The sequence below is a fragment of the Halichoeres trimaculatus genome, unplaced genomic scaffold, assembly GCF_033239565.1.
Source record: "Halichoeres trimaculatus isolate MK-OKI-2021-1 unplaced genomic scaffold, fHalTri1.1 fHalTri1_scaffold_2, whole genome shotgun sequence".
NCBI lineage: Eukaryota > Metazoa > Chordata > Actinopteri > Labriformes > Labridae > Halichoeres > Halichoeres trimaculatus.
Window position 1 is genome coordinate 17,188,650 of NW_027437180.1, and position 25,077 is coordinate 17,213,726.

The following is a 25,077-nucleotide window of genomic DNA, read 5'->3' on the forward strand; positions in this document are numbered from 1 at the left end:
GGGAATTTTAGATGAGTTTGGTTTTGGGTTGTCTGTGTCCCAGTGTTGTCGCCTGGAGGTCAGACATCCATCACTGCTGCCTGATGCGGAGTTGAGCTGTCATCCACCCATCTGTTGACCGGCCGGCTCAGTCTGGGTCGCCGTGAAACACAGCAGTGAAATAATCCAGCAGTCTCCTCTCCTGCCTGCACTGCATGTGCATCTTTCTTTGTGTTCAGTTCAGATCCCAAACCGCGCGTTGAACAAGACGACACTTCAAACAAAGAACATGGCTCGGATGCGTTGAAAAAGCGACCAATTCCACCTTAAATGCCAATTGCGTCTGTGCTAGAGACCTAGTCGCCATGTTCGGTCCACCTTAAGCGCACAATGTGGCCAGCGAATGCGAGCGTACCAGCCGGGCTTCCGTCCTCATTCTCCAGCCGAGGATCGCGCTCCGGCTCCCAAGCTTTGACACAGCGTCACTTCTGAAACAACAGAGGAGGGAAAAGACGCACTCGGGCCAAAGCCCATCCGCACCAGCAGGAGAAAGATGTCAGAGCCCAATAAGTATCGAGAGTGGATCCTGGAAACGATCGACTCTCTCCGCTCGAGGAAAGCTCGTCCGGATCTTGAGAGGATTTGTCGAATGGTTCGGAGACGTCACGGCTCGGACCCGGACCGAACCCGGACGGAACTGGAAAAACTGATTCAAGAGCAGACGGTGCTCAAAGTTAGCTATAAAGGCTCCATATCTTACCGGAACGCGGCGAAGGTGCAGAGGAAAAGCCGAAAGAAGAGTGAGTTTACGGGCGCTGGCAGCAGCAGCGGCGGCGCGGAGGCAGCGAGGGAGCGGACCAAACACGACCATCTGAACAACAACGGCGACAGTGCGCACAGCTTCACCGACCAGGAGGAGGGAGAGGAGGACTCGGAGCCCAACCCAGAGCCCCACACTCAAACACCAGCCAGCAGCTCGGAAAAGCAGCCCAAGCCTGCCTCCAGTCCGAGTAGCGGAAACGGGTGCCTCAGTTGTGGCGCAACAGCGGGCTGCGATGTCGGGAGCGGCTGTAAAGAGGAGAAAGCAAGTGCATCGAGAGACAAGGGATTAGGACAGCAGGGAGTGGGGGGCTGCCCGTCTCCCAGTCTCAGTCATGGAGCGAGCGCACACGACGGCGAAGATGCCAACGGGACAGCACCGGGCAAAACCGATGCAGTTCGCGGGGGGAAAGTACCCGGCCTGTCCGGGGCTGACACCCAAAACAAAACTTGCTCTGGAAGCGTCAGCCTTCAACAGCAGAGACCGAAGCAGACTGTGCCCCTCAAGCCCAAACTTCGAGTCGTTGGAGGGGGCATCAGAACAGCGGGGAACCACGCCAACTCCGACCTCGGCGACAGATTGGTGGCTTCTGTTCGCAGCCTGTCCGAAAGGAGCCTCAAAGGGGGCTCTACAGCCGCCACCAGAGGCCACATCAAGCCGCTCGGGCTGAAGGAGATTCTGGGCTATCTGAGCAGTCAGGAGCGCCTGTCAGAGGAGAAGCTGACCCGAGGCAAAGTCAAAGTGGTGATGGAGAGAGAGGTGGCGAGGGGCCGGCTGCGCAGGACCCGCTGCGGGAACATTACTCTTCCTCTGAGGGGGGTGGTGCTGGAAGAGCCGAAGAATGCGTCCGCTGACAGACTTGTTAAGAGCGCACTGCAGGACAGACACACTGAGAAAAAGGTGGGCACTGATAACTTAATATTTCCAACACGTCCCAGCTGTAGATAGCGCACGGATCAGCGCTGATATTTGAGGGTTTGCCGATAAATTAATGGTCACGGGTTAAACCCCACACAAGGCGCGCGGGGTCTCCATGCCAAGTGTGGTGTTTTCATAATATCCCCGATGTTTTAAAAGAAAAGTAGCACGATGAGGGAATGATTTATTTCTAGCTGTCACTGGGGGAATACCGTGCCGCTGTCGTGTTTGTCCTCTGTGGCCTCGTTAAATAAATGTTTATCTGGGTCTCTCCCTATGGAGTCCTGTTCCTGCACAAAAGGTGCGGGTTAACATTCAGGAGTACACTGCTCCGGGGGGGCTTCTCCGGCCACTGGGATGAGCGCGCGCACCATAAAAGAGCGTCTCTGCATGGCGCGCGCTCGAGCAGGTCCCGATGCTGTCTTCACATTACTGCTTGGGGTCAAAATCGTTTCGTTTCGCTCGCGGGAACTTCAGCAGCGCGCGGCAGAGTGCGGAGTGTCTGGGCCTGCCGCGCGGTAGGCGGTGTCTGTCTAAAAACTTGAGCGCTGTCGTGTCGCGCAGGCCGACGGAGGACCGAGCGCGTCATGTTTTGTTCACGGAGCCCTTTTTTTTCTGTTATGAATCTGACCAAAAGTGTTTTTGTTCCCTTTCCTATGTGTTCCCTCGATTCGTGCATCATTAAATCTTTTGTATCCTTTCAGACAGCAAACTCTCCTCCGCCTCTCTTCCTCCTTCTGTGGGGGAAGACTTCAGAAGGCAACAGTAGGCGGCTAACACTATTTCTGTTTTTTCTCTCACCGCCTTGATGAAGCGCAGCAGATCCAAAGTCTAGAATGAGTCAAAGCTTAAACCAGGTACCAAGCGTGGTGAGAACAGAGTCCACTCACCGCACTAAACCCTAACCCCTCCCATAATGAAGAGATTCAAAATCATACTTTGTTTGTCATTGCAGCCCCAGACCCCCTCTCTGCAGGAGAATGAGCCAATGGAAACAGCCAGTGAAGAGGAGGAAAGGGAAGATAATGAGGAAGAGGAGAGGAAGGATGATCCCCGGAGTTCTGATGAGGAGGGTGGACTTTCCTTGGTAGCCATGACAACCGAACCAGAGCTCATTGAGAAAAGCAGAGAAGATGCCGAGGTCCAGGCAGGATCAAAGCGCGAGGGCTTCCAACAGCAGCACGGGGGCAAAGGTGTGTGCGCGAGCAACTCATACATGCGCGAGCTCTGTTAAAGCGATCATTTTTTGTTCCTCTGGTGTAATTACAAATTAATAAAAACGTTGTCCTTTTGTTTTTCTTAATCGCAAAGTCATTATTTTGTTTTACTCTAAATGTATAAAAACTTTTTTTTTAGAATTATGCAAATTTCTTTCCAAGCCCCAATGAGACATCAGTCCCCTAGCATTTTATGGTTTGTAAATACCATTTTGCACTGATGACTACATCTCATGAGCTATTTTTAATTGTTATTTACAGTAAGAGTTCTGCCTTTCAAACAAGAACATAACAATTCACTATACCAGGACAGTTTGGTTGTTGCAGCATCACAGACATTGTAATGTAGTTATAGACGTACAATGAGAACAAAATTGGGGAAAAATTCAGTAAAACTAAAAATGAAATAGAATAAAAGAAAAATGTAACAAAATAAGAAAAGACAGCAGTCAAATGTCCACCATCTTGGGATCTAATTGTATGTGGATAAGAAATGTAAATAGTTTAAAAATGTACATTTGTGGTTTTTAATGGTCCTGAGATGTTTTTGCTAGAAAAGCTTTTTTTTCCCAAAGCAGTTTTCAGCTGAGTTGCATGAAAGTCTAACTCAGTGAAAAGTTGTTAGTTTTGATGTCCTTTGTGATGGATATATGGATATTCATTCTTACATATCTCGATGTCATAGCATCACGGGTGATAGGAATTCAACTGAAGCAGAGCAAACTTTGCCATGGATTGCGGATGAAGTGTATGTTCAGCAAGGTTATTAGAGAACATTGGCGTGGCCCATTGGGAGTCAGTCAAAGTGTTTTTTTAATGTTAGGGGTCATCTACATAAGTTTAAAATTCTCACATAGACTGACTCAAGGTTAACTGACTAAAAATAGCTGGGAAACTCGGATTAGGCTACACGAGTTCTTGAAATAGTTTTTTTCTTTCTCATGAACATGCTTTTGGCTTTGTAATTAGAGCATCCCTGAAAAGGAAACTGCGGCTCTCTTTCTTTGGACAAACATAAATCAAAACAAGCTTAGAATTGTCAGTAGACACTCAGAAAGGTCACAGTTGGAGTCAACTACCTTTTTTTTAAGTGAATGCCCTGGTAGTTTGACTTGGTCGTGATGTTGTAGCACAGGTTTGATTTGGGGATGCAAGCAATGCGTACATGAAAAAGTGACTCTGACTCGTCCTCTTGTCCATCACATAGGACAGACCATGGTACAAACAAAAAGTGCTTATGATAAAAATCTCTGCAACATGTTCTTTAAATCCCTAAGACTCAACTTATCTTTAAAGTTTTGACATTCATAGATTTCTGTTTTTTTCTTGGTTTCAGGAGGAAACAGTGAAAAAAGTTAAATCCATGTATTTGTTATTATTTTTATGTTAGCAGTAGTGGAAAAATAATTTTATATTTGAAGAAGTAGAAGTAAAAGTTGGAGAGATTTTTGATGTAGTTGTAAAGTAAGTATTATTGATCAGATGTTTTGTTTTTAATTTTCTGTGTTTTCTTTTATCTGGGTTCAGTTGCTGGTCTCTCTGGGATGTCAGGGCTTGATTCTCCAAGCAGGATGCCGTGTTCTCCGGTACAGGGATCCCACGACAATGTTCACTTGAAGGAGAGAGATATGGTTTCTTATCAGCTGCATACAGATACTAAGGTACGTGCACACAACAGCATGTATTATAAAGGCTTTAATGTGGCAAAACGCTTCAAAAGAGGCTTGTTTGTCATTTGAGGTAAAGTACAGTAAAAACTTATTTGAGGTGTGTTTGAACTGTCTGGGTCCACATTGTGATGGAAGAGGCACGCTTTATGATCGACACTTCACTCACCAGGAGGAGCTCCATGTTTTGGCTTCACTTTTGGTGTGTGATTATGTGGCGTTCACAGCATGACAATAACCAGAGGCCCAAACAAATGAGATTTTTCCTGATCTTTAGCCTCTCTTTCCTTTATTCCCTGTCATCTATAATAAAATGTCACGCAGAAACTATTTCAGATTATTCTCAACAGCAGGCCTGAACTCAAAAATAATGTTTGCCATAAAGACTGAAACATTCACAGAGCAAAACTTGGTGACAGCTGATAAAAATGACTTTTGTTATAAACAGAAATCTCAACAAGCAGTAAAATGTAAGTTTCACATCAGTCAAAATTATAAGGTTATTTTTAGTTTTCTATGTAACAGAAACAGTCTTATTTGATAAGAACAAGAGACAGCAGCAGCAGATTTTAGTGGGTATCTGGAGGATGTAAGTTACTTCTCACAACAGATCCATGAATATGCGTTTAAAAGCATAAAACAGTGTGCAAAGAGAAAAAGGGGGGAGTAGAGTATGAAGCTATGAAGAGGTGGTTCATCTGAACCCTTGTTATGGATATAATGCAGAGAAAAGCACAAAGCCTGCTATTTAATTTAGAGAGGATAGCTATACTTCAATCCATGTTGGGTTGGTACCCCCAGAAGAGAGATGCTTGGTGACCAAAGGCTGCCACCTGTTTTATTTTATGAGACATTTGAAACCCACAGTAAGTCTGAGTGAAAAGAGAGATTTAAAATACTTCATTCATGCATTTTTCTAGTTACCCTCAATATTACAGGGTACTCACATCCATCGTCGAGCAATTCAAGACTCTTAGAGTTTAATCGTTTTTTCATCACTAAATACAGTCATGTTGAAAATCTTTCTGAGCCATTTATAAAGATGCTGAATAGTTGGGTAGTAGATGGACTCACCTTCCCTAATCCTCATGGGCGTGTGTAAAAATTGATATCCTCCTTTTTCTCATCAATGCCACTGCTTCCTTTCCAATGAAACTACTGGAATAAACCAAACTGGTTGATTTCTTCAGTTATATGGGGTGGTTTCCCCAGATTAAATGAGGTCCTTTACATCTTGAATGACTGACAACATGAGGGGTGCTAAGGTCGGTGACTGTAAGCCTGGGATCAGTAACTTCAGAGTACACATTTAGAAATGTTTTCGCTTAAGTATACATGCACTAGATTGTTAGTATGCAAGCACAAGCAGATTATTATTTTTTAAATCCATGATTGGATCACAACTTGAAAGACAGAAATAATCAGTAACATCTACAAAAGAACGTTTGTGTACTTTGGTTGTTGGTTTGCTGTTTTGTAGTTGACTGTCTTGGCCAGGTTTCCCTTGAAGAAATATTTTGAATTTCAGTGGACCCAGCGTGGTTAAATACAAATTAAATAAAAGGACCCAAACCAGAGAGATAGAAAAGAAGACAGACCCTGAAAATAACTTAAAAGCAAACTATTAAATTGACTGACAGTGTGAGCTGTAAATGTTTGAACTCAGTTTCAGGTCAAAGTACTCTTCTTCTAGACAAACTGCTTTTACATCCAGATTCCCCATCCTATGAAGTTTCTACATTTGTGAGAGCACATTTTTAATATATTGTGGATATCTGTAAAATGATAAGGGTCTGTTGGTGTATTTTTGTGTGTATTAAGGTGTTCTGAGCCCTGTTAGCTTCTTGATCTCGGGGATGTCTGCGTTGTATGCGTAGATTTATGCATCTGTGGCTGCAAAAAGCTGTCTAGACTCAATAAAAAAAGAATCATACATTTTCATACATGGCATACATGATATACATTACATACAGCTGTTATTAGTAACTACAAAGCCCGACAGCACACCATGCATGATGTGTGTAAAATGTGATCATTATTCAAAAAGAAAGAAAAACTTATCTGTTAGATGTGTTTTTAGAGGACATCCATCAGGAAAGACACATGGCTCATTGTGTGCAGGGTTGTTTGCTACAGAATTTGAATTCAGTGCATTTTGGTTTATCACAAAAAAATGTGAACTGGAACATTTCTATCAGCATTTCATACAACATTCATTTGAAGCATTGAGGATAGAAACCATTTTCTTGTCATTTTTTGCATAAAAAGAAAATGCAAAATGCTTTCGACAAAGAGAACACAATTTTCAAAGTCCCATGAGAGCAGGATGCTTTATCCATGCAGATATGTGAATGTTTTTCAATAGACGTTTCACAGTGAGAGAAACACAGGTTATGGATGGTTTGGTATTGCTGTTGAAGACTCAGTCCTTATTATCAGTGAAGGTCCATGAAGTAAACAGAAAACTACAAACCCCTCTCTATTCATCTATTTGTTCAGAGAGTGTTGGTACATCTCAACTTTTAAACTCTGTGTGTAAAGATTTTAGCTGCAGAAAAAGAGAATTATATCAAATGTCTTCAACAGGCTCACAGAAAAACTTGCAAAAAAGTAGTTAGCAAGTGTGATATCATGGTTACTGCTTTTCTGGAGGACTACAAAGTATTTCTGCTTAAATGTTTCCTTGTTCAACTGACAGACCAGGCACAAAGACAAGTATTGGTGGTTAAGCTTTGTGTGGAAGTTTGCTGGTCCTAATACCTGGGGTTTGGGTATTGACCAATACCAATCCCATTTTAATACTATGGTTAGAAAATAACTTGTATGCACTACCATGGGATAAGACTTTGGTTATGGGATAAAAAATATTTTATGGAATTACTGAAGCGAACATTTATTTAAACTTTAGAATATTGAAATGCTCACCAGCATTATGGTTAAAACATGCTTCAGAATGTACAGAAGTTACTATACAGTGTAAATCTTCTTACCCTGTAGCATGATAATGCAGCAAAAAACCATGAAAGTCCATCAGAGGTCACATTCCAATCCAGTTTCAGAGAGCGTTAGTAAATAAATAAGAGTACAGCTGGTCTCCTGGACAGGCACCATGGATCGGCCCTTTCTCTTCAATTTCCAATCCAGCTATGAGGGTCGGATTGGCCCATTACCCAATATCAGGAGTGGGATTGGTGCATCCCAATTATGAAATGGACTTTTTTTTAAAAAAGAATCCATCCTCTGTGGTTTAGCAGTAAGTCATTCACTAAGTAAAAGGTCAGCAGTTTGGTTCCGGCTACAAGTCAAAGTGTCCTCAGGAAAAGACTCTGAAATCCTCATTGATCTTGCAGGTTATGCCTTTGGAGAAGCTGCTGTTCAAGGTCCCAGCCAGTGGCGATTGCTCTAAGACTGCAAGGGAAGCTCAGCTTCCCCTAAAATGTCCCTAAAAAAAGTGGTGATATGTTCTGCTGTGTGTACATTTCATTGACAAAGTATGTCCTAGAATTCCTTCATCTTTTGTTCAGAATCAGCTACCTATCACAGGGAACTGGCTCGACCTCCTCCTCATTCATCTCCACAGCGTCTCAGCACTTTAACACAGTCGGACGCTGGGCGTCTTCTGAGTTCAGTGGGGAAGCGTAGACTCTAGAGTGGGTTGTTTCACTGTGGAAACTGGACAGTCATTGGATAAACGCTGGGCTTTGTCCCGCCCATCGGATGCTGAGCGTGTCTGGGGGTCTATGAGGCAGTGGGCTGGCCTGGACTCTGGGCTTCTGCATGATGATTGGATGATCTGTCTGAGGCGGAATCCCTTTTTGATTGACAGTGAAATGAGCCAGTCAGTGATCTTGAAGTATAACTCTCTACCGGAGCATCTTCTCAGTTTTACAGTTAGTTGTTCTGGACTGATCTGGAGGCTTTATCGATCCCCAGCGAGTTTACTTTTCTTAAAAACGACGAGTGTTGTGTTTAAAGATTCTCTCTCTTTTTACCAATATGCAGCGACAGCTACAGCTGTGGAGCTTCTCCACCTGTCACTCACACTTACAGCCTATCATAGCCTTACATAGCAGCTCCATCTGCTAGCAAGCTGACACAGAGGGTAGGATTTACATTTAAATAAATAAATAAACAAATTTATGATGTACGCCAGAAAACAATGAGCTTCCCCTCCTAGACTGACCATCAGCCGCCACTGGTGCCAGCTATACCTTCATTGTATAGAATAGAATAGAATAGAAAAGAATAGAAAAAATTCAGGATATGTGTGAATATGATATATGAATGAATGTGAGTAAGGGAGGGGAATCTGTATAAAGTCTTTCGAGTGCTGAAGACCACATAGGTGTGAACATGGTATAATAACCGGTGTAGTTAACAGTAGACTTTTTTGATACTTTTAGCTGAATTATCACTTTGCTCACCTTCTACACTGATCCGTCGTAACACTGTGACCTTCCAAGTACTGTGAAACCGCTCTCTAATCAGATCAAGGCTAAAGCAACTCTGTCCTGGTGAGATATAGACTCTCTAAGACCTCTGAAGGTGTGCTGTGGGATCTCACATGAAGACATTCAATCCTGCAGTTCTGTTGGTGGATCAGACTTGTTCGTTCATCACATCCTACTGATTCTGGATCTGACTGAGATCTGAGGAATTCAAGGCCAAGTTGACACCTTAAACTCATGGTTGTTTCTTTGCCAAAGGGGACCAAAGAATCTTTGGTCCCCCTCTTCCATTGCTGTGAGGCTCACATGCTCGTTGTAAGTGCTTGAGATGGTGGAAAGTGGTCAGCAGTCACCCCAAACCAGATTACAGCAAGACAGCCTCATATGCTACCTGTTTCACTGTGTTCTGACCATAAAAAAATATGGACATCATCTTGCTTGGCTTGAAGTAAGGTCACCACAACAACTGCTCCCCCTGGTGGCTGGCTGCAGTATAGGTAAAAAAAATCTGGCTCTCCAGTCGTTCCAGATGAGCCATAGTAAAACTTAAAAAAATGAATACACCTCATAGAAATGTTTCTCACGTCCGATTGTTGTGGTGATTTGAAGATATCATTTGGCTGCCTTGTATTCAGGTCCTGTTTTTTTCTGAAAAGAGTTGTTTTCATTAGTTACAAGAGGTTAATTAAAAATGAGGCTTACGTCACGTTTAACGACAATTGTAAAATATGTCGGGAGGTAGAGTCAAGAAGTGATTAGACTCTCGAAAGAAAAACTATCATTATGATTTTGTCACTCGGCTCCACTCAGAATCTCCCAGAATCCCTCGTCATCTCTAATGCACAGACTTTGGCTGCACAACTGCTTCAATGGCTACGCCTCTGACGGGGGTATTTTAGCTTAATGGGACCGTACAAAGATAAATGGCGGAGCCACACTGTCCACCCTATATGCAGTCTTTGGTTCTGACACCAACACTACATCAAGGATTTGAGAATTTTCAAAGCTTCTCACACCTTTATGTTGAGCTCAGTCAAATTACAAAGTGAAGCTTGTTACGCTCACTGCAGCAGGGCTGGGTAGCCTGGTACAAACCTACGGTACAAACTGAGTTTACAAAGTTTGCTTGCTGTCATGTTACAAACAAAGCTCTATGTAACTACAAGTATATTAGTAAACATTACTTCACTGCTTTGCATCTAGTCCAGTAAAATGTTGTCTTGAACAAAGAAAAGTAGGAGTGTTTGTTTAAAAACAAATGCACTCCTTGGTGAGTGTCTTGTCATCACAACAGTAGGTGCTAGTGCTCATGGGAAACTGAGTCTTTATTCGGGAAAAACTCAAGCTTTTCCAGATAGCTCTCACAGCCCCTTTACTCCCACAGCAGATTTTTTTTCTTTTTGATGTACCTTGATACTTCACCTCTATCAAAATAAGTTAAGTAAGAGTTTGGTCACTTGGCTTTTGTTTTTTTTTTTTTTTTTTTTTTTTTTTTATTGTTCTAGTAACAGCAAGGAGACAACCAATGTCCTGTTCTGTCTTTGTTTGACCCTCTTCCTTTTCTCAACAAAACAATCAGATGCAGGATGGCCGAGTCAACCACACCTCCCCGGGCTTTAACTGTGAGTCTGCTTCACAGAGTGTCACAAGTTCTTTTTTGTGTTTATTATGTTGGTTGGAGATGTGTCATGGTGATGACAGGTATTCAGATCGAGCGTTATTGTTCCTGTGTAGGCCTGGAGTCTAAGACAGAGGTCGGCGTGTCATCCTGCCTGCTCACACCCACAGCCTCCCCAAGAGACTCTGGACTGTCTGATGAACGAGGGGTGAACGGAGGAGTTAGCGGTGGAGGGTGAGTACAGCAGAGATACTGAAGGAACCGCACAGACCTACAGGCTGTGTTACAAAGGCAAAACTGTATTTCAGCTCGAAACACTGGAAATTGTATTATTCTCTTAATATCTAACCAGTGTGTTGTCAAATCTGTCCCCTCTAAAGCAGTGAGGGGGATTGTGTCATTTGTATGGATTTTGATGACCCCCTTAACAAAGCAGCACATATTTTTTTAAAAAACAAAGATCAACCGAAACAACCAGTGCTCAAAGCAGTACAATTGGGTTTTTTTTTAATATATATATTGTGTACATTGGTAGGTACTGTGTAAGACTTCTGTTGAAACAATGTTTCAAAAGGTTTTTTAAAACTTCTTTGTGAGGAAAGTTCACTTAAAGTCAATTTTAGCCCATTTTTCATCAAGAGACACAATAATGTTAATGTAAGACTCATCACATATTTACAGCGATTCTCAAACAACGTGTCATAAATGTAGCAGTTATAGAGTTTGTTTTTTCTTCAGACAAATTGTTTTTAACACAATGTTTTGTTGTCTGGAGAGGGGTTAGCGAAAAGATAATGAGACACACGAAGAGACAGAAAGAGAAACAGAGAGCGCACAGGAGAGAGAAAGAGATCCAGACAGAGAGACACAGATAGACAGAGTCTGTAGTCAAACGCTGTAGTGATGATGATGATGATGACGATGACGATGATGATGATGATGATGATGAGGCTGTTCAGAGCTGTAGCAGCTGGACTCTGGCAGGTCCACGGCAGCAGGCCATCAACAGCATGATCCTGGAGAACCTATAAGACAAGTTCAGAGACTCCCAGATAAATCCACATTTAATAACTTCAATGGGACACAATGTTTAGAGGTTAGACTGACTGACAGAGGAGAGAGGGGAACAGGAGCCTTGTGTTTCAGTTTCTCCCTGACAGTCTAAGCCCATAGCAGCTCTAACTATAAGCTTTATCAAAAAAGAAAGTTTGAAGTCTGCTCTTAAAAGTAGAAACAGTGTCTGCCCCCCGGACTTTAACCAGTAGGTGATTCCAAAGAAGAGGAGCCTGATAACTAAGAACTCGACCTCCCATACTACTTTTAGAGACCCTAGGTATGATGAGCAGGTCTGTGTGCTGAGAACACAGTGACCTAGACGGATGATACGGAACAAAGAGTTGTTTTAATTGCAATGGCCAAAGAGCTTTGAAAGTCAGAAGCAGAATTTTGATTTGTATTGATTTAATAGGTAACCAGTGTAGAGACGCTAACACTGGAGAGATGCCCTCTCTTCTTCTGATCCCAGTCCTTCTAGTCAGTACCTGAGCTGCAGCGCTCTGAACCAGCTGGTAAGTCCTAAAAGACTTATTAGGACTTTTCAGCTGGAGTGTTTCCTCATAAAAAAACCAAAATTAAGCAGATATAAGACGAAAAAGGTATATATCTTATATATTTGTTGACTTGTTTCCCTCCATTTATAAATCAAGGGACATTTTTTGAAGCCAATTTCCTTATTTTTTCAGTGCTGCTATACACAGAATTCTTGACAACTATTTATCGTTTTCATTTTAGATTTTGTCCACTGTTTTACCTAGCAAAATGAAGTCAGTATTCAACTGAATGTCATTGAATATGGTTCTGATTTCCCTCTCAATATTGTTCCACAACACTTTTATTAATGGACAGAACCAAAAAATGTGACCAACGTTAGCACAAGACCAAATTTTCTTAATGCAGTTTGGCAATATAATTTTTATCTTACCGAGCTTGCTGCACCGGTGTAATAAAATAAATTACTTGTATATTCCATGCTTATTCTCTCCAGTAAGGAAATATAGTAGTTGAAGGCACATTCCAATTAATTTCCCTCCTGCTAATCTCAGTTATGAGTTAAGTTCTTCCTCTTTTGGCTTTTTCTATGTATCTTCAAAATTTTGATTATTTTCTTAAATAGTATAAAAAGTTGAAATTTGATGCAGTATACTAACATCAGTTAAGTTCCTTACTAAAAGTTGCATCAGTTGATAGAGATCACTGCTTGTGTTCCTTTCAATCTCACTGTTCTGAGTGTAACCTCTCAGGTGTGAGTATGGAAAGAAGTGAGTGTGGGGTAAAACATAGTGTGTCCCTAGAGATTCAAATCGTATTATTCCATTTAGGTTTGTGTGATCTCTACAGTAGATGATCAGTCGTATCAAAAGTAGCGCTAAGATCTAACAACATGAGCACAAAGAGGAGAACGCTGTCTGAAGCCATCAGTAGATCATTGGTACTTTCAAACAGAACAAAAAAAACAGAGAAAAGTTGTATTAAAAAAGACAATCTTTACACTGTTTATTAGCTTCCACATGCTTTGGTAAGAGCCACGTCTCTTCCAAAGTGGGTGATGGTACATGGAAAATGCCAGAAAAACTCTACAGCGAAAACAACACAAAACAGCAGTGTTTTATGGAATTTGTGCTCCTGTGATCTTGGTCGTGTACCAAGCTGTCCTCTCTTTCTTTATCTTTCTAGTTTAATAAAGTCTGAAGGGACCACTGGGAGCCCAGTGGAGTGGACGGTGTCTGATGTCGTCAGTTATTTTACTGAAGCAGGATTTCCAGAGCAAGCTGCTGCTTTCAGGACACAGGTGAGCCTGCGATCCCACGTTACCACCACTAGAGGCCACTAGAGCAAAGGTTGAAGCCAGTATTGTAACCATCTAACAGTTTTAATCGACATGAACCCCCTCCCCACACTGCTCTGCTCTCTTCATTAGGAAATCGACGGCAAGTCTCTCCTCCTCATGCAGCGTAACGATGTTTTGACTGGCCTTTCAATCAGACTTGGCCCTGCCCTCAAGATCTATGAGCGTCATGTCAAGGTGCTGCAGAGAACGCACTTTGAGGATGACGAGTGCTAAAACATAAACACCAAACACAGACAAAGGCCCTGAAATTTGTAACTACATTTAGCTTCAATAATCTTATAAAAATGTATGCATGAAATACATAATCAGTTTTTTATATCTTGTGTCAAACAATACACTCAAACACACTCAAACACACTATTTCTTCTCCCAACCCCTCTGGCTGCTCTGGTCAGAGACAACACACAAAAACATAGGACTGACTTTCCTGCATGATGAAGATTTTCTACTGAACATGTCTGTACTGTGGAGGAAGGAAGGAAACAAAGACATTCCTCAAGATACAGAATTTTAAAAAATCCATGCACTCTTTTTTAATTACAAAGATCAAGCACTTTTTGCTATTCCTTTTTTCTTCTTGGGGTCCATTTTTGCACATTTTGAAAAAAAAGCTACATTTAATTTGTGAGGAATCCATTTTAAGTTTGATTTAATGAGGCTGTGAAGAAGAATTACTCTTTTGTAGCTGTCTTTTTGTTCTTACAAACACACTGTGTGTGTGTGTGTGTGTGTGTGTGTGTGTGTGTGTGTGTGTGTGTGTCTGTGTGTGTGAGTGTGAGTGTGAGTGTGTGTGTGTGTGTGTGTGTGTGTGTGTGTGTGTCTGTGTGTGTGAGTGTGAGTGTGAGTGTGTGTGTGTGTGTGTGTGTGTGTGTGTGTGTGTGTGTGTGTGTGTGTGTGTGTGTGTCAGAGCTCGTTGGGTTGCAAAGCAGATGAAGAAAATTCACATTAGCAAAATGAGAATGTGGTGCTGGATTGGTGTGATTCAGTTTTACAAAGAAAGTCTTAAGTGCTGAGCTTTATTACATGGCCAAATTTGATCAGTGAAACACTGACTCTGCAAAAAAATGATCCTATCCAGAAATTAGCATCAGTTAACTCAGGTGTTACTCACACTTCTTGACTGCAAAGAGCTTCAGGAGCCCAAATGTTTTATAATGAATTGGTCCTCTGTGCATTTTAAAGAGCAAAAGGCAGAATTTAGACCAGTGAGCTTCAGCCACCCAGGCTGTATTAACAGAGGAGCTCAGCCACATGCAGAATAAGTGAGTAAATGGGTTAAAAATAAGTCCATAAATATACCAACCTTTAGTATCAAACAATGTAAAAACAGTGACCAGGACAGTAAACTGAAAGATGCACCTGCAGGATAGAGTCGATCAACTAATCTGATGCCACCAGCATTTTTTTACTTTTTGTACCAGTCAGACCTTAGGAGTCAAACTGTCAGACTCTCCTCATGTCATTCCTGTTTTCACTGAAACCACCCCATTCCAGGTGTGGCATCTTGTCTTGCATGCTTCATTTAATGACCCATAGTCAAATGTTTCAGCATTTGTTTATTTGATGTTGTGAATGTGTCCACTTCAGTCTTCCCAAACACTGATGTTCAAGTTTCTTTATGCATTCAAGCCTCTGCTACCTCTCACCAAGGGGCGGGTCCAGATGGGGTGGCTGGGTTGTGGTCTTCACCAATCGCCACTCTTAAGTCCCAGGTGTTAAAGGTCCCATATTCTGCTCCTTTTCTGCAGTTTAATACGGATCATTGATGTCTTCATGAAATGGTAGTAACATGTTTTGGTCCGAAAAGCCAATAAATCAAGCACAGTAGCATCGTTTCCAGGCTCTCATAGCCCCTCTGTTCAGAACGCTCTGATTTAGTGGGCGTGGTCTTCATATGTAAATGAGCCACTGCTGATACCGCCCTGCTCTTCCACGTCACTGAGAGCGGAGCCACGAGCTTCGAGTGCACAATGTTTAGAAAACAGCGAAGTTTGTTTACTGTAACATTGAAGGCTAAAACAACAGGCTAACTGCAGCTAAAGTTAGCATCCTGAAGCTAAGGTAAAATAGTCTATACAAATCCAGAGAAACATTACCATGGGTTTACTTTTGACGTAGTTAGGAGCAGGATTTTGGATGCATATTTAAGGTCTGTAATATGACATTTCGGTTAAACATTTTGACTTCCTAAAAAATTAAGATTACAGTATTCAAATGTTGCTACACAGTTTTGATTCCTTGCAACGTTTTGGATAGTTGTGCACAAAAATATAAAATCTTTTACATGTTTAAAAGTTTGTTCTTATGATTAGAGGGGAGCAACCCCAACATAAACCTGTTCCCCGACTCGGCCTCCCCAGTATAAAAAGTCTGGACATGCCCCTGCTCTCACCCAAAGTTTCTCTTTCACTCTTCCTTTTATTAAAACATCTCTAACCACATGTTTGCAGGTTTTACCAGTCAGTTAGAGGTGTGCTGTATTCTGCTACTGTTCATTTTCTGTTTTTTTTATTTTATTCTCATGAGTTAAACCTGTTGGCAAAAAGAGGACGGTGTTTGAGACCGGAATCTCACTGGGGGGGAATGTATAGTGCACCTTTGTTGATTGTCTCACGTTTTTTGTTAAAGACCATTTTTTAATAATAAAAATTTTGATTAAAACACCACACCGTGTCCATCGTGAGTATGTGTGTGTAAAGTAAAACCTGTGTATGTGCATGTTTGTGTTCGCACAACAGCTGCGTGTGTGTGTGTGTGTGTGTGTGTGTGTGTGTGTGTGTGTGTGTGTGTGTGTGTGTGTGTGTGTGTGTGTGTGTGTGTGTGTGTGTGTGTGTGTGTGTGTGTGTGTGTGTGGGCATGTGCCTGGCAGACACACATGTGCACATGGAGAATGTGTGACGGCGGGTATCATACAAGTGTTTAAAGCAGCTGTGTCACAACATGAGGGTCATTCACAATGGGCAGTCAATGAGAGACCATGCTGTTCTTCATGGGAAAATCTGTCCAACACAGTCTGAGTATCAGTTTGTTCTTTTAGAAAAATAAGATTTAATAGCATTTATTTGATACACGTTAAAGTCAGTTTTTGCCATTTCCATGGGTTGCATTCACTGGATAGAGCCAAGAGGAGGGAGGAATATCAGGCTATATCTGTCCTGGGACCCCGTCCAAGGTAAGAGCATGTGTGCGCCAGTGTGTCATAATATGTGTGTGTGCAAACGATGAGGTTACAAGTGAGACGGAGAAGCAGAGGGGCACATTTATACCTTCACTTTGAGGGTGCAGCTCTAACAAACATGGTGGTACAAAGCAGGAGGGAAAAAAGAAAAGACTAAGACTCAACTGGAGACTTCTGGGAAACCAAAACCAAACCAGAGAAGATCAGAAGAGACGTGTTTGACTCTGAGCACAACAGAAATTAGACCATATGAGACCTGCTGCTGAACACGACTGATACACAGTGGCGGACAACAGTGTGAAAACTTAAGGATATCTAACGGGACAAAGGAGAGCAGTCATGCCAGGAGCAGGAGGAGCTGAGTGAGTTAAACAGCTGTGTATGATTACTGTACAGGAGCAAACTGTTTAATATGTTGTGAAATTGCATTAAAAAAAATTAGAGTTAATACTGTTTTCAAGATGCTTGTTCTACTTTTAAGATATTTTAAAGGTATTCAAAACTGTTGATGTTTGGATGATGTTTGGATCAGATATTGATTCACTGTTTACACACTCATTTAGTTGCTACGTGCAGAGTCAAAGAGAGTCTAAATACAGCTCAGTGTCACATGAGGAAATTAGAGCTACAAGTGTAGAGCCTAGGAGTTATAATGTTTCTCTTGTTTGAAGCCCGAAGGGAGAAGATTTCTCCACTGCCATCCTGAAACAGAAGCACAGACCCAACAGACTGCTTGTGGACGAAGCTCTGAATGAAGACAGCAGCATTGTCAGCCTGTCACAGGTCTGTGTGTGTGTTTGTAAAGTGTAAACCCAGTGCCGTTTGTTCATTCCCTGAGATTTGTGTTTGTGTTTGTGCCCACCAGAATAAAACAGAGGAGCTGCAGCTCTTTCGGGGGGACACGGTGGTGTTGAGAGGGAGGAAGCGTCGCCAAACTGTGTGTATAGTCCTAACTGATAACACCTGTGGAGATGAACGAATCCGCATGAACCGTGTGACACGCAATAACCTCCGTGTCCGACTTGGTGATGTTGTCAGGTCAGCGTCTAATCCGTGTTATTGTTTGGTGTGTGAGGTTTGAGAACAATACATTAAATTGTCAAAAAAAATCCATTCATCAGGACCAATATGTTTTCGTTACAGCATTCAGGCCTGTCCTGATATCAAATATGGAAAAAGGATCCATGTTCTGCCGATAGATGACACCATTGAAGGCCTCACGGGAAACCTGTTTGAAGTTTTCCTCAAACCGTACTTCCTGGAAGCTTACCGCCCTGTACATAAAGGTAGAGTAATACTTCTTCCTCAGACCGTCCCTCATCCAAACAGCTCTGATCATTTCATATGTGATCCTGTAAAACCCAGTCATCACAGATTGGAAACTCTAGATGATTAACTTTTAGCATTATCAGGAAAAACATGCAAACAACAAATATTGACAATGGTGTGCCCCAAGGTAGTGTCCAGGGACCTTTTTTTTTCACTTTAAATACTGCCAGTGGGATCCATTGTCTTTCAGCATGGTATAAACCTCTGTTTTTAGGCTGACAATATACTGCTGTACATCCTCTTAACCTGTGTTTTCAGATGACATCTTCTTGGTGAGGGGCAGCATGAGGGCAGTGGAGTTCAAGGTGGTGGAGACAGACCCTGACCCGCACTGCATCGTTGCCCCAGACACAGTCATCTACTGTGAAGGAGAGCCAATCAAAAGAGAGGCAAGTTAGCCCTTAGCCCAACTTTAAATTTAACTTGTTTTTATACAATATACTTTATCTAGTAAGTTGATTTACCAATATACAGTTGGAAGAGTTCAAAAGTGTTGCTCTGTGTTTTTACTTACATGAAAGGAATATGAATGGATTAGTCAGGTACATATTTGCCAACGCAGGCAAATTCAGCCCTCAGCTGATACGCCAACTCACCGCCATGTTTTCTGCATGATAATCTACATGTGGTGGCAGCTGTACACATGTTCTAAAATGAAAAGGGTTGGAGAGCGAGAGTATAGTGATAAAGGTGTGATAATGACACAAAGTGTCCAAGCTCAACCAGCATGTGACAGAAAGAACAAGCCAAAAAGCTAGGTACTATGGGTGCAAACAGTATACTGCTATCAAGTGCTACAAGAAAAGTCTAACACTTGGCTGAAAGGCACCAACACAGTCATTGCCCAGAAATATAGAGGCTTAGCTAGCTTTGCTAATGTCTTGCAAACGGCTAGCAGAATCCACCACTGACTGTGCCTTAATAAGGAAAACATGCCTCTCTCTTCTCCCATTGTAAGGTAGAAAAGTTGAAAGATGGATGATGACAAAATGACCTGACCGCTGGGGCTGTGGAGTGTCTCAAGTTGAAGCAGGCATTTAACTTAAAGATTACATAATGAATATCTCTCAGGTTATGCAGACCGCAGCAGAACAGATTCTTAAGTTGATTTAACACGGTCCTGGCCGACCTGACTTCCTGGTCAGGTCGGCCAGGACTAGACTAATTTACGTCACGTAGTCTCTATGACAACACCACCCCACTACCAAAGTTTAGCAGGGAGAAGAGAAATCTGTGTTTTTCTCTGCTGAAAATGATTTCTTGGATTAATTTTGTAGTGATGGGAAGCTTAACAGGAGAGTGACAGAGCACAAGCTACAACAAGGGAGGCCTTGTTTTCAGCTCTAAGGTTAGTCAGGTTTTATATGGAACCAGGTTTGGATTGGATCCACTCTGCATGAGGGTCTGCAAATTGAGGACCAAGTGAGACGTTTCTTCACAACTACTGCATCTACAGATCTGTGATAGAATGTGTGTGAACATTTGGGAGTTATTCAGCCAGTTGGTTTGATTTCATGTAACCAATACGGCTCCAATCATGTCTGAAAAGGTCAAAACTCGAGCTACATTCGTCTTTATTCTAGACCAACGTGGCTTGAGGCCTTCATTAGGGTTCATGTCTGAGAATGAATCTCTCCAGGTCTGACTCTTCCAAACTCCTCTGTGACAGGATGAGGAGGAGAGCCTGAATGACATTGGCTATGATGACATTGGAGGTTGTCGGAAACAGCTGGCTCAGATCAAAGAAATGGTGGAGCTTCCTCTCAGACACCCTGGGCTCTTCAAAGCAATAGGAGTCAAGGTATCATACATGCAAACACACAAACTCTTGAACTTATGAACACTCTGCTTACATTAGGTTGATGCTTTTCATGACTCCACTTGCTCCTTCTCTTCCCTTGGTCAGCCCCCCAGAGGTATCCTGCTGTACGGCCCTGCAGGCACTGGGAAAACCCTGGTGGCCCGAGCTGTTGCCAATGAAACTGGAGCTTTCTTCTTCCTGATAAATGGTAAAGTTGCTCTTTTAATATGTATGTGTAGAGGAAGAGGTTGGTCAGTTCTGCTCATGCAAATGAAGCCTAAGACTTTAAAAGTCAACAAACCCTGATGGAAACTCTGGTTTATTCATTGACTTGTTTTCCTTATTGAGGAATGTATGTAGGAGATATCGTGTTCAATATTCTGTGAATTCTCCTGTAAAGGTCCAGAGATCATGAGTAAGCTGGCAGGAGAGTCAGAGAGCAACCTCAGGAAGGCATTTGAAGAGGCGGAGAAAAACGCTCCATCTATCATTTTTATCGATGAACTGGATGCCATCGCTCCCAAGAGAGAGAAAGTAACCAATAGAAAAAATGGACATCTCTGCTTCGGCTCAATGAGGTCGATGTAACTTTATGTGTGTGTGTGTGTGTGTGTGTGTGTGTGTGTGTGTGTGTGTGTGTGTAGACCCATGGTGAAGTGGAAAGACGTATCGTCTCCCAACTCCTGACTCTGATGGACGGCCTGAAGCAAAGAGCTCATGTGGTCGTCATGGCAGCCACAAACCGACCAAACAGCATCGACTCTGCTCTGAGACGTTTTGGTCAGGACAGTTTTAAAAACACTTAAAGCTGAAACACACACTCACACACACTTACACACACACATGCTCTCTAAAATGTCGAAGTCTCTCTTCAGGCAGGTTTGACCGGGAGATTGACATTGGGATCCCAGATTCAACCGGTAGATTGGAGATTCTGCAGATACACACTAAAAACATGAAGCTGGGCGATGATGTCGACCTGGAGAGGGTGAGGAAGCTGTAGTCTGGACTGCAACAGCAAATTCAAAAAATTAAGGGAAATTATTAGGGATAATCCACTCTTTAATTCAGGCAAATCATTTGATTGAAGTAAATTTTGAGACACAAAAGTAAACTTCTTCTTTCACAACTCTCAATCCAGGGGATACAAGCTCTCTGGATGTTTTAACAGTCTAAATCAAACATCTTTAGATTTTAGACTCCTGTGCCCTCTGCACTTTGAAGGATTATCAGATGACTGATATTTATAAATACAATGAATATCTTCTGATGATGATAATTTCAAATCATTATCACGGTCTTCAGTATCGAATATAAAACAATCTTTGTTGAACTGTTATTGTTGTTGTTCTTTCCAGTCTTTAATAATTAAAATCCTAAGTCCATGTTCAGTAAACATGGTCGATATAATCAATAAACTTTGACCTAAACTTAGAGTTTTTGTTTCATACCTGTATAACACCGCTGGGACATAATTCCAAACTTAATATTTTAGTGTTGTCTCACAAAAATCGATGATGAAAACCAAAATAAAGCTACAGACTAACACTTTTGTAACCTATGACCAGTATCTCTCCAAATCAAAAAGTTTCATTTCTGTCGCTGACTTACTTCCTGTACTTCAGATTGCCACGGAGACGCACGGTCATGTGGGCGCAGACTTGGCTGCTCTCTGCTCAGAAGCTGCTTTGCAGGCCATTCGCAAGAAGATGACCCTCATAGACCTGGAGGACGAGTCCATTGATGCTGACCTGCTCAACTCACTGGCAGTCACCATGGACGACTTCCAGGTCAACACACACACACACACACACACACACACACACACACACACACACACACACACACACACACACACACACACACACACACACACACACAAACATGCCCACTGTATAATACTCTGATCAAAGATAGATGTATGTTGTTTTTGACACCATCCTGTCCTCTCTCAGTGGGCTCTGAGTCAGAGTAACCCTTCAGCTCTCAGAGAAACAGTGGCAGAGGTTCCTCAGGTCAGCTGGGAGGACATTGGAGGACTAGATGAAGTCAAAAGAGAACTGCAAGAACTAGTCCAGGTGAAAGAAAGACTCACACACTCACAACACCAGACTCTGGTTTTACTTCATAACAGGAATCCCCCCAAACAGTCCATCTGACTTTGTGTTTCTCCCCCCAGTACCCTGTTGAGTATCCTGATAAGTTCCTGAAGTTCGGTATGACTCCTTCACGTGGGGTGTTGTTTTACGGCCCCCCAGGCTGTGGGAAAACTCTTCTGGCAAAAGCCATTGCCAATGAGTGCCAGGCTAACTTTGTGTCCATCAAAGGACCTGAGATGTTAACCATGTGGTTCGGAGAGTCAGAGGCTAACGTCAGAGATGTGTTTGATAAGGTGAAAACAAAAACAAGTCACCCTTCTGTTTTTAAAGTCAAAGCTGAGCAGAGGTGTGTGTTGGGTCAAATCTGTTTCCTTTGTTTCTCACTGTGACCTCTCACTGTCCCCAGGCCAGACAAGCAGCCCCCTGCATCCTGTTCTTCGACGAGTTAGACTCCATCGCCAAGTCAAGGGGAGGCGGAGCAGGAGATGCAGGGGGAGCAGCTGACAGAGTCATCAACCAGATCCTGACAGAGATGGATGGCATGTCTGACAAAAAGAATGTTTTCATTATAGGTGCTACGAACAGGTGTGCATAAGCAGGGCAGCTTATGATAATTAAGGTCTGAGAAAAACAAGAAGAACCTCTGATATTTCTGCCTGTTTGTTCATTTTTCTTCATTCCTCACATCAGACCTGACATCATCGATGCTGCCATCCTGCGGCCGGGCCGTCTAGACCAGCTCATTTACATCCCCCTCCCAGACAAACCATCACGCACAGCCATCCTCAACGCCAACCTACGCAAGTCTCCTGTGGCTCGAGTCAGTAATACACACACGGGGAGATCTATTTGTTGGCTAGTTTTTACCTCAAGCATAGCAGAAAGAACAGACAGTTAGAAGTGATGTTACCTTAAAGCTATTAGTCCTAAATGAATCCTTAAATGACCAACCTGCATTTTCTCCTTTTATCTTTTTTTTCTGTAGGATGTGGACTTGGAGTACCTTTCTAATATCACTGACGGTTTCTCTGGAGCAGACCTGACAGAGATCTGCCAGCGGGCATGTAAGCTGGCCATCCGTGAGGCAATCGAAGCTGAGATCAAGGCTGAGCGTCAGAGGCAGAATAGACCTGGCATCCCCATGGTCAGTTTATTTGTGCTGCACTGTACCAACACTCATTCACACCTTCATTTTCTGGCTTCTACTCTTCTCAACACAAACATACACAAACTCCACCACTCGAACAGTACCTGGCTGTGAGTGCTCAGTACTAACAGAGATGGTGGAAGATCAAGATGTTCCCTAAAGGGCGGCTGTGTGTTCTGTAACTCTCAGCCTTTGGACTGGGAACACACACACACACACACACACACACACACACACACACACACACACACACACACACAAACAACCATAACTATGAAGGTTGTGCCGAAATTAAGTTGTAATTTTCTTCATTGTCTGCAGGATGAGGACTTTGATCCAGTTCCAGAAATCAGGAAGGACCACTTTGAGGAGGCTATGCGTTTTGCTCGTCGCTCAGTCAGCGACAATGACATCCGAAAATATGAAATGTTTGCTCAAACTCTGCAGCAGAGCCGAGGTTTTGGAAATTTCAGGTACAATTTTACGATACGGGGAGAGTATAAAATGATTTACTTTTCACCTTGAAGGCTGATTTTTTCTCTTCCCCTCAACATAGGTTCCCTTCTGCCAGTGGCACCCGGTCTGGAGGTCAGGGGCCAGGCTCTGGGCCTGGCCTGTTCAGAGAGGAAGGAGATGATGATCTCTACCAGTGACAAAAACATTTCACTGTCAGCAGCAGCTGTCCAGCAGTTTCCTCTTCTATCAGTGGGATCAGTCTCCTTGGAGGAATGAAAAAAGAAATTAGCTTGGTTCTGGAAATGGCAGGACACAAAATGGAAACAGGACGTAATCGTGTTTTGTTTGTTTTTTAAAGACACTTAACATGCTAGATAACAGCAATCAAACAAGAAATAAAAGTCTTGATAACTTATGTCATGTTGCAAATCTTAAGAATTTTTTTGAGACATTGGCAAAGACAAAATAACAAACAAAACAAAAACATCAGTGTTTAAAGTTTACACCATAATCTGTCTGCTCTATGAAATAATGAAGAGTTTGTTTGTATGAATCTAAAATGTGATAAATAAATAAATAAATAAATCTACTTGTGAGCCTATAAGTGAAACAATGTTTTCTTATATACTAAATGCAAGTGTAGAAAGTAAAAAATGTTTGCTCTTTCAGTGGCTTCTTTATTCAAAAAACAAGGGTGATGCATTATGTTTGCATAATTTAGAAGAAATGATCAAAGCACTAAGACTACAAGTGAAAAATGCCTCCCTGTGCCTTATAGCTTTTTGGGTAATTGCCTGTCTGCACAACACCCACCAGATTATTCCTAGCTACACCTAATCATGTTTTTTCATAAACAGAACCAGAGCTTGTATGCAGCTTCTGTGCCACAATGCAATATTACATCTCGATATAACTCTCAGGTTTTCAAAAATTAAAATGATTTACAGCACATTTTAGTTTTTTTAAAAGCAATTCCCCTTTCTCAAAAATGTCTTAGAGTTATCTTAATTATTCATTTTAGACAAGTTTCTAATTCATTTAATTCATTTTTTTTTTATTTGAACGTAAAGCTCCAGGTAGAAACTAAATGAAAACAAAAATATGTCTACATTAATAAAAACTGATGTAGCCATGTTATGAAAATCCAAAGTTATAAGAGAGAATTCAACAACCAAACAACAACTCAACTTTTAAAATAAAAAAATAAATAAAAATTCACAGACTATTGAGTCTTAAGTGTATTTTTAAAAAGTTACATCAGTACATCATTTTACCATAGTCTTGTACACATCTATTAAGTCATAACTGTATGAGAGCCTGATCCTGCTGGTAAAAAAAAAAAAAAAAAAAAAAAAAAGATAGATAGATAGATAGATAGATAGATAGATAGATAGATAGATAGATAGATAGATAGATAGATAGATAGATACGAAAAAGATAAGTTAATAATAAATAAATAAATAAATAAATAAATAAATAAATAAATAAATAA

At 41.9% G+C, this 25,077-nt stretch overlaps 1 protein-coding gene across 2 annotated transcripts; it reads left to right on the plus strand.

The window, feature by feature from the left end:
• Nucleotides 1-364: 364 nt before the first annotated feature.
• LOC141804968 (transitional endoplasmic reticulum ATPase-like) lies at nucleotides 365-23,817 on the plus strand. 2 transcript variants are annotated; one of them, XM_074689636.1, is made up of 18 exons: nucleotides 13,798-17,115; nucleotides 17,425-17,536; nucleotides 17,619-17,791; nucleotides 17,897-18,039; nucleotides 18,341-18,471; nucleotides 19,752-19,883; nucleotides 19,989-20,091; nucleotides 20,284-20,417; nucleotides 20,528-20,663; nucleotides 20,759-20,871; nucleotides 21,509-21,673; nucleotides 21,839-21,961; nucleotides 22,063-22,275; nucleotides 22,389-22,567; nucleotides 22,673-22,802; nucleotides 22,968-23,126; nucleotides 23,451-23,602; nucleotides 23,686-23,817. In XM_074689636.1, exons 1-18 carry the CDS (start codon nucleotides 17,093-17,095, stop codon nucleotides 23,780-23,782), a joined length of 2,418 nt encoding a protein of 805 aa, XP_074545737.1. In that variant the 5' UTR covers nucleotides 13,798-17,092; the 3' UTR covers nucleotides 23,783-23,817. The 2 variants fall into 2 exon arrangements, 1 of the variants encoding a protein (XP_074545737.1); XR_012599680.1 differs by lacking the exons at nucleotides 17,897-18,039; nucleotides 18,341-18,471; nucleotides 19,752-19,883; ... (10 more) ...; nucleotides 23,451-23,602; nucleotides 23,686-23,817 and adding exons at nucleotides 365-1,699; nucleotides 2,673-2,910; nucleotides 4,462-4,595; ... (1 more) ...; nucleotides 10,784-10,901; nucleotides 13,401-13,515 and having other exon boundaries at nucleotides 13,645-17,536; nucleotides 17,619-17,652.
• The last annotated feature ends 1,260 nt before the right edge of the window (nucleotides 23,818-25,077 follow it).